Here is a 9,590-nt window from a genome sequence, read left to right as displayed (position 1 = left end):
CTTTCTTTTCTTTTTTTTTTTTTTTTTTGAGTCAGGGTCTCACTCTTTCACCCAGGCTGAGTGCAGTGGCACAATCAGCACCACACCCTCAAACTTCTGGGCTCAAGTGATCCTCCCCCTCAACCTCCCGAATAGCTGGGATTATAGGCGCAAACCACCATGCCAAGCCAATTTTTTAATTTTTTGTAGACACAAGGTCTCGCTATGTTGCCCAGGCTGGTCTCAAACTCCTGGGCTCAAGCAATCCTCCCACCTAGGCCTTCCAAAATGCTGGAATTACAGGCTTGAGCCACCACACCTGGCTTCATTTGTTTTCTTATAACCTCTCTTTTTTATATATATATGTTTATTTACATGTGTGTATATACTGGGATTGCCTTTTTTGTATACACTTTTTTTTTGTTTTTTTTTTGAGTTGGAGTCTCACTCTGTCGCCCAGACTGGAGTGCAGTGGCCGCTCCCGGCCACCACAGCCTCGACCTGCTGGGCTCCGGCGATCCTTCCACCTCAGCCTTCCGTGTAGCTGGAATTACAGGCATGTGCTACCACGCCCGGCTGATTTTTTGATTTATTGTAGAGATGAGGTTTCGCTGCCCGGGCAGGTCTCAAACCCACGGGCTCAGGCAATCCACTCACCTCAGCCTCCCAAAGGCGCGGGATTACAGGCTGAGCCACCGAGCCCGGCTATGTATACACATTGTAAGAGATGCTAAGAGATGTTCGCTGTCATCAGAAGTGTTTGGACGCTGATGGTAACCACTTTGAGCACCTCTTGTAATTGCAGAAATCACATGTGACTTGTATTCATCTTTTGTTATTGGTACATATTGTGTATTACAATTTTAATAGTTTATTTCTTAAAATGTATACATTGTTTGGCACCCTCTGTATGTATGTGTGTGTGTGTGTGTGTGTGTGTGTGTGTGTGTACTTCAGTCAAACGTAAAAACCACCCTCTGGTCTCTTTGTGTACTACAGTATCAACTGAATGACAATGATGTCACTAAGATCTGCAACTCTGTTTCTGCTGACTCTTCTTGTAAATGGATAGACGCCCTTTCAGCCAATTTCTCACTGGGGTAGTATATCAGAACCTAGAAAAGGAAAAAAAAATCATTTTATTTGAAATGAACAAATAAACATATCAGGGCAAAGGAAAGCAATAATAATGATTAAAATACATTATTCTTTTTCAGTTCTACTTGCATTTTAAATTCATTCTTTGAGAATGTTACTCTCAAACAAATGAGCTGTTTCACTCACTGTATATTCTCTTTCTCTTTTGACCAGACAAGCTTTATTAGCTTGTTTCTCACTCTTTCTGGGACTCACTCTACCTATCACACGAATCTGCTGTTTCTCAGACCTTCTAAAGCATTCCTGGTGCTGAATCATCATAGTAGAACTAAAAAAAAAAAAAAACTAAATTAAAAAGTTAGGAAAAAGTGATGCTTGCGAGGATCAAAAAATCCCACATTGGGTAGTGTTTACTACTTGCCTGATATTTACGCTAGAAGTAAGTCCACTCTGAATCTATAAAAATAAAAAGGAGTGATGCTGGGAAATTGAAGGAGTTCGTTGTATAAGTTTCTGGAGCAGCCTCAGGGTGCAAAAGAATTGGGAACTGAAGAAGGAATTATGAGACGCGTGAGTTGTAATTTTGACTCCCTTTTCTTCAAATACTACTCTGAAAGATCTGAATTTCTTCTGAGCTCCTATTTGATAACTGGGCTGTGCTTTACCCTGCGGTAAAATCTCGCAGTAAAACCCCTCGATGTGACCCCGGAAGATGGTTCTTGCCCTCTTTTCTGTTCCCTTATTTGAAGTGGGGCAATCTCAAATTCTTATCTCCTTTGGGTATCGGTAGCTGGACCAGCCTATTGGAGAACCTATGTGCCCAGTATTCTCCCTGGCCAATCTAACCCTGGTAAATTTCTAGCATTGATGTCGCCATATCAGAAGTCTGGGTTTATCAGGGTATCCAGTTATCTCTATCGATATCCAAGAGGAGCTGACAACCACCACCAGGTGGCGTCAAATTGCAGTTGGCCTGGGAGAATATGGATCACACCGGAGGCTCAGATTCCAAGTCCAAGTCCAGTCATACCTTGGAAACAATGTGGCAGCACCATGAACCCCCATCCCACCTCCATCAGGGCAGGATTTTTACTATACATCACAGCAAATGAAACAATGCCATATTTGGCTGCAATGTCCAGTTGTTTGTGCTTTTTGTTTTCTTGAGTCAGAGTCTCACTCTGTCGTCCAGGCTGGAGTGCAGTGGCACGCTCATGGCCACCGCAGCTTTGACCTGCTGGGCTCAGGTGATCCTTCCGCCTTAGCCTTCCAAATAGCCAAAACAATGAGTTCACCCTGTAAAGACATGTTTTAGGAAAAATACCATGATCAATGACCTAGTTTCATTCGCTTCTTTTTTTTTTTTTTTTTTGAGTCGGGGTCTCACTGTATAACCCAGGCTAGAGTGCAGTGGCACCATCACAGCTCACTGCAGCCTCAACCTCCCAAGGTCAGGCGATCCTTCTCCCTCAGCCTCTTGAGTAGCTGGGACTATAGGCACGGACCACTACACCCAGCTAATTTTTAAAAATTTTTTTTGCAAAGACGAGATCCTGCTATGTTGCCCAGGCTAATCTCAAACTCCTGGGCTCAAGCAATCCTCCTGCCTTGGCCTCCCAAAATGCTGGGATTACCTGTGTAAGCCACATGCCTAGCCTAGTTTCATTCTATTCTAACAGACAGTTTCTATCCTAGTGAGGGCTTTCACTCACTCTGGGCCTTCAGATGAATATCTGCAACTGAGCATTACTCCAAGCAGTGCTGCTATCATTCAAACCTTTCTGGGAACCAGAGTTCCATAGTGGTTTAGGTGCAGGAAATTAAACTTGAGTGGGTGACATTATTTAGCCAGAGGTTTAATTAGGCTTGCCGGTGAGGCAGGCTGGTTCAGCTCCTGACTGTACCCTGCAGGCCTGTGTCTTCCACTGGTCACCTTGTCTCTCAGGAACCTCAGCTAAAAAGTGAGGAACTGGGATGCTGAGGGCTGAGCTCTGGGCAAATGCTAAAGGTGCCTGTTTCATGCAGTAAACTCAGGTAGAAGGTTTTCCCAGAGTGAGCCTGCCGGGTGTTCTGTCCAGGTAACTGAGAGGTGACTGCACTTAAAGTATGTCCCTTAGCCTCCCTGCTTCCAGAGGACATGATATTGTTAGATGACATTTGCATGATTTGTTCCTCCAATTCTCCGGCAATCCCTGGGAAGTAGCTAAACATGACTATCTCTTTTATGGCTGAGGAAATGACTCCAAATCACAGGGTCATAGAACAGCAGGGCAGCATAATAGGATCCTTTTGTTTATTGTCCATTATAGGGTGTTTCCTTTGAGTGGCCTAAGGAAGCATCTTCAATATGGAAGTGAGTCTTTCATTCACTGAGATGAGTCTTTGATTCACTGAGATGGTCCGAGTGGCAGCTACAACCACAGGGAACAAGTTGGAATCATGAGGCCAGGTCTAGCGGGTGTGATGTCACAGTGGGGACCCCTGTGAGTGGGAAAGACATGGGGATGTGGGGGATGGAGAAGGTGGAAACATAATAGAGTGAATGGCTGTTTAAGGGGATTAAACAAAAGTCTTCAGAAAGCTGGTGAAGGAACTGTTCTTAACCAACAGGGGCTAAGAAATGTAATCATTTGTTTTTGATCTTTATCTTCCTGCATCTTGCTCTACAAATGGAAAGCTCAAAACCAGTGTGCAAAGCTTCTTCAAGACTCCAGTATCGTAATCCGATAGTTGGAGAGAATGGTGGAGGCTGCTTCAGCTGAAGCCTTCAAGAGGACTTTGACTCCATTTTGCGAGTCCAAAATTATACACAGCCCGTCTAGATTCAGGCCCTTGGCTTGAACCACTTGCCCTAAAGGAAAGCACTTTAGGGAAGAGGCCCACACAGGCCAAACACACACAAAGACGGATTTATAAACAGGCATGTACATTTATTTTTACAACGGGAGACTTGCGTACAGTGTATTTCCTCTCAGTGAGTAGTTCTGCTCAGAAACAAATAAACAAAAATTCAAAACAAAAGTTGATACAGTGGGCAACCATTCAGAAAAATAAAAAAGAGAGACAAAGGCAGAGGGAATAAAAGGAAGGGGGAGAAAGGTGGGTGGAGGGCGGAAGGAAGGAAGAGAGGAGGGGAAAGACAGAGGGAGCAGGAAAGAAAGCAGGGAGGAAGGAAGGGAGGTAGAAACAGAGAGAGGACAGGAAGGAAAAGACAGAGAGACAAGAAAGAAGGAAGGAAGGAAGGTCAGGAAGACAGAAAGCAGGAGGGAGGGAAGGGAGGAACGAACAAACAAAGAACAAACCAGATGTTGAGAAAGCCTTGATGGCGTGCTGTGCCACCCCAGGACACCACACACTTGTTTTTAGGATCAGAATGCACATCCTCACAACCTCTTCCCTTTCCCCTCTTCCTTTCTATGTTTATTATCAACCACTGGAATATTCTCTCACGAGTTACTTTGTTTAACATTAGCCATACCTAATGCTTTCCGTTGAAGGCGGAGACACCCATCACCTTATCTGTGCGTGTATACACATTGTAACCTGGGAGGATTTTTACAAAGGGTTAATCCCGTCTAGTTTATGTAGATTCATATTAATTTCCATTTCAGAAATTTCCATTTCAGAGGTGGATGTTTTCCAGCCTTTCTTCCCCTTCAATTTTGTGGGGGTGACCCAAATATTCCCCCCGAAGCAGGAATCTCAGTCTCTCAGTGGACTTGTTTTCATGTTAAATGTCTTAGTGTGTTTCATGTGCCCTAATTTCCAATGCTGTCAGTTACAGTATCAGAAATTAACACCCACGCAGAAATCACAGTGTCTTTGTTTTCACTGTCTTCCAGTGTCATCTTGCATTACAACATATAAGAAGACACCACCTCCAGTCCCACCCAGAACTACCACGAAACCTTTCATTTCTATCACAGCCCAGAGTAGCACAGAGTCGGCCCAGGATGCCTACATGGATGGACAGGGCCAGCGAGGAGATATTATCAGCCAGTCTGGACTCAGCAACTCCACGGAGAGCCTGGACAGTATGAAGGCTCTGACTGCCGCCATCGAAGCTGCAAACGCCCAGATCCACGGTCCTGCCAGTCAACACATGGGCAATAACACTGCCACTGTCACCACCACGACCACCATAGCCACGGTCACTACAGAGGACAGAAAGAAGGACCACTTTAAGAAAAATCGATGCCTGTCTATTGGGATACAGGTAACAGCCTCCCTTTCTGTCTTTTGAAATAGGAACTCAAAACTAAGAAATGTAACAGTGTAACACTTCCCCCTCCAGGTGATTGGCTGTCTTCCCATTTCGAATGGCTGATATATCAATCTATTTTCAAATGATTGGCTCTGTACTCCCTACATTGTTAAATATGACCAGGATTACGGAGGTATTTTGTCTGTAGACGTTATTAGCTGCTATTATTTTTGTTCTCTAAATTGAATATGTGACTCAAACTGTAGGATAATTCGAGGAACATAAACGCAATCAAACATAAGGTGCCCTCGATTCCTAATGCACTTTTTTTTTTCTGAGTTGGAGTCTCACTCTGTTGCCCAGGCTGGAGTGCAAGTAGCACGCTCCTGGCCACCACAGCCTCGGGCTGCTGGACTCCGGCGATCCTTCCGCCTCAGCCTTCCAAGTAGCTGGAACTACAGGAGTGCGCTACCACGCCCGGCTAATTTTTTGATTTATTGTAGAGATGAGGTCTCACCATGTTGCCCTGGCTGGTCTCGAACCCGTGGGCTCAGGCAATCCTCTCGCCTCAGCCTCCCAAAGTGCTGGGATTATAGGTTTGAGCCACTGCACCCGGCCCCTAATGCACATTTTTGACTCCTGAAAAAGTAGTGGACATCCAAGAATAACCCGGGCCATCGAATTACGTTACAGTATGTTCAACGCTATTGAGCTACCATAAGAGCAAAGATGTGAATCACCTCTCAGAGATGTGGGAGTGAAGGAGAACAAGACCAAAGTGACTGATAGTGTGGAAAGCAATAACTCACATCTCGGCATCATAAGGCAGGAATGTGCATTAGTTTCAGCCTAATCATGCATTTCATAAAAACGATAGAAAACTCAGCAGACTTCTCAGTTCAGTTGACTGTTTCCTGCTTTTCAAAGATAAGATCAAACGATTCCGCCTTGTTTTTTTATATCAGTTGAGCTTGGATTACCCTGCTAGAAATTTCCTTCTGTCAGAACAGGAGAATCATTCTTTCTCTCCATTTTTGTTGTTCTGTATCGTTCTGCAGGTGCCCTTTAAATAATCACTTCTCAACTTGGTGTCCAATCAATTTGTCCACACTGAACCCACTCATCTAAAGCCAGGCGTGGGGAGCATTCTCACAACAAGAATATATTTTTACAGTTCAATCTGCAAAGTCCACTTGTGGAGGGCAGTTAATCTTTCTCTAGTAGCAATGAGTCAAATGCCTCCCTATAACCTAGAGGTTACCATAGCACAAGCTGTCAAGTTTCCCAAAAGAACTTGAAGCATTGGTGCCTGGGAGTAGATGACACAGTAAGACCCAAGGGCCCAGAGCCATCTCTCCCCCACACACCTCTCCCTTTTTCTACTAGAAGCTACTTCCCCTCCCACCCCTCAAAGGGTCTTGAGGAGTGAGAAAAAGCCAGAGGTTTGTGTTGTCCTAGGTAAATTACTTAAAGGTCTTGGTTTCTTCATTTATCCTTCATAAGATTATTTTGAGAACTGAGTTTTCAGTCTCGCTTGCTGTGGGATGATTGTTAATGCATACAAAGTTTTGGTTTGGAAAGATAAAAACATTCTGGAGATGGATGGGTGGGGGGTGATGGTTGCCTAACAGTGTGAATGTACTTAGTGCCATTGAACTGTACACTTAAAAAATGGTTAAAATGGGTGGGTTCGGGGGCTCAGCCTGTAATCCCAGCAAGTTGGGAGGCTGAAGTGAGTAGACTGCTGGAGACCCTGGGTTCAAGACCAGCCCGGGCAACTTGGCAAGACCTCGTCTCTACAATAAAACAAAAAATTAGCCAACTACTTGGAGGGTGAGGCAGAAGGATCACTGGAACCCTGCAGATCCATGCTGGGGTGGCCATGAGCATGCCACTGCACTCCAGTCTGGGTGATGGAGTGAGACTCCAACTAAAAAAAAATTTTAAAAGGTTAAAATGAACAGGGCATGGTGGCTTACACCTGTAATTCTAGCACTTTGAGAAGCCGAGGCAGGAGGATCGCTTGAGGCCAGGAGTTTGTGACCAGCCTGAGAACATAGTGAGATGTCATCTTTACAAAAATAAATAAGACAATAAATAATTTTTTTTCTGAGTTGGAGTCTCACTCTGTCGCCCAGGCTGGAGTGCAGTGACACACTCACGGCCACCGAAGCCTTGACCTGATGGGCTCAGGTGATCCTTCTGCTTCAGCCATCCAAGTAGCAGGAACTACAGGCATGCGCCACCATGCCCAGCTAATTAAATATCTTTTTTGTTTGTTTGTTTTGTGTTGGAGTCTCACTCTGTCACCCAGGCTGGAGTGTAGTGGCCGCTCCCGGCCACCGCAGCCTCGACCTGCCGGGCTCCAGCGATCCTTCCGCCTCAGCCTTCCGAGTAGCTGGAACTACAGGCACGTACTACCACGCCCGGCTAATTTTTTGATTTTTTGTAGAGATGAGGTCTCGCCAAGTTGCCCAGGCAGGTCTCAAACTCGCGGGCTCAGGCAATCCACTCACCTCAGCCTCCCAAAGCACAGGATTATAGGCTGAGCCACCGAGCCCGGCTAATTAAATATCTTTTTAAATGAAAATTTTATGTTGCACATATTTCACCACAATTTATAAAAATCTGCCTTCTTACCTGGCACATAGTTGGCACTGAGGAATGTTAGTTTGCTTCAACTTTGTCAATACTCAATTCATGCCGGGCGAAGTGGCTCACACCTATAATCCCAGCACTTTGGGAGGTAGACGCGAGAGGATTGCCTGAGCCCACAGGTTCAAGACCAGCCTGGGCAATATAGAGATACCTACTTGGAAGGCTGAAGTGGAAGGATCACCTGAACCCAGGTCAAGTCTGTGGTGGCCATGAGTGTGCCACTGCACTCCAGCCTAGGCGATAGAGATTCTGATTCAAAAAAAAATTAAATTCATTCTTTTCTTCATTTTATATTATTTTCAATAGGTCATACATTCCCACTATTCAAAACTTATTTAAAAAGTGTACAGTAAGCCGGGCTCAGAGCTCAGCCTGTAATCCCATGCCTTTGGGAGGCTGTGGTGAGTGGATTGCCTGAGCCCGCGGGTTCAAGACCCGCCTGGGCAACTTGGCAGGACCTCATCTTTACAATAAATCAAAAACTAGCCGGGTGTGGTAGCGCGCACCTGTAGTTCCAGCTACTCGGAAGGCTGAGGTGGAAGGATTGCCGGAGCCCAGCAGGTCGAGGTTGCGGTGGCCGGGAGCGGCCACTGCATTCCAGTCTGGGCGACAGAGTGAGACTCCAACTCAAAATAAATAAATAAATAAATAAACAAAATTAAAAGTGTACAGTGACAAGCACTCTCTTGTTTTTTTTCAACAACCAGTTCTCCTTTCTGGAAGAAAGCAATATCATCCATATTTGCATCTCCAGAAATATTTTGTGCATATTCAAGCAAATATACATTTCTTTTCCTTTTTTTAATTTTAAAGATGTGAGGTACAATTCAGGGTTGGGGATACAAATGTTCATTATGCATGTACCCTTGTTGATGAGGTGTATTCCCCGACCCTGGCAGATTCCCACTACTGCCAATCCCACCTCCCTTCCCTGGCAGTTTCCCACCAAGCCAATCCCTAAGCAAATGTACATTTTATTGATTCCTTTTATTTTCCACCTAGATGGCAGCATATACCTCATAGGATCTGCATCTTGTCTTTTTTCACTTAACATATTTTGAGCCAGGTGCGGTGGCTCAAACCTGTAATCCCACCACTTTGGGAGGCCGAGGTGAGGGGATTTCCTGAGCCAGTGGATCGAGACCTGCCTGGGCAACTTGGTGAGACTTCATCTCTACAACAAATAAAAAAATTATCTGGGCATGGTAGCGTGGGCCTGTGGTTCCGGCTACTTGGAAGGCTGAGGCGGAAGGATCGCCAGAGCCCAGCAGGTCGACCTTGGGGTGGCCGTGAGTGTGCCACTGCACTTCAGCCTGGGCAACAGAGTGAGACTCCAACTCAAAAAATAAAAATAAATAAAAATTAAAAAGGCCTAGTGGTGCATGTCTATAGTCCTAGCTACTTGGAAGGCTGAGATGGGAAGAGTGCTTGAACCCAGGAGTTTGAGGTTACAGTGAGCTATCATCACGCCACTGCACTCCATCTTGGGCAACAGAGAGAGACCCTGTCTCTAAAAAAAACAAAAACAAAAACAAAACAGTAACTACTGTATAGCTAAACATAGAAAAGATACAGTAAAAATAAAATATAGGAGATCTTTTTTTTTTTTTTTTGAGTTGGAGTCTCACTCTGTCGCCCAGACTGGAGGGCA

The 9,590-nt window shown here is 45.0% G+C and overlaps 1 protein-coding gene across 10 annotated transcripts in view; it reads left to right on the top strand.

Moving 5' to 3' along the window:
• DLGAP1 (DLG associated protein 1) overlaps positions 1–9,590 on the top strand; it is a 399,852-nt gene that overhangs the window by 304,625 nt on the left and 85,637 nt on the right. For 8 of the 10 annotated variants that reach the window (XM_008056910.1, XM_008056909.1, XM_008056912.1 and 5 more), the window contains one exon: positions 4,920–5,293. In XM_008056910.1, the coding sequence (XP_008055101.1) occupies positions 4,920–5,293 (374 nt within the window). The remainder of the gene's footprint in view (positions 1–4,919; positions 5,294–9,590) is intronic. The other 2 variants (XM_008056911.1, XM_021711764.1) reach the window with 1 other exon arrangement.

Source organism: Carlito syrichta, unplaced genomic scaffold (assembly GCF_000164805.1).
Source record: "Carlito syrichta isolate Samal-C Ts95f unplaced genomic scaffold, Tarsius_syrichta-2.0.1 Scaffold302576, whole genome shotgun sequence".
Lineage (NCBI taxonomy): Eukaryota > Metazoa > Chordata > Mammalia > Primates > Tarsiidae > Carlito > Carlito syrichta.
Note: the sequence above shows the minus strand (reverse complement) of the source record. Positions and strands in the feature narration are given on the sequence as shown.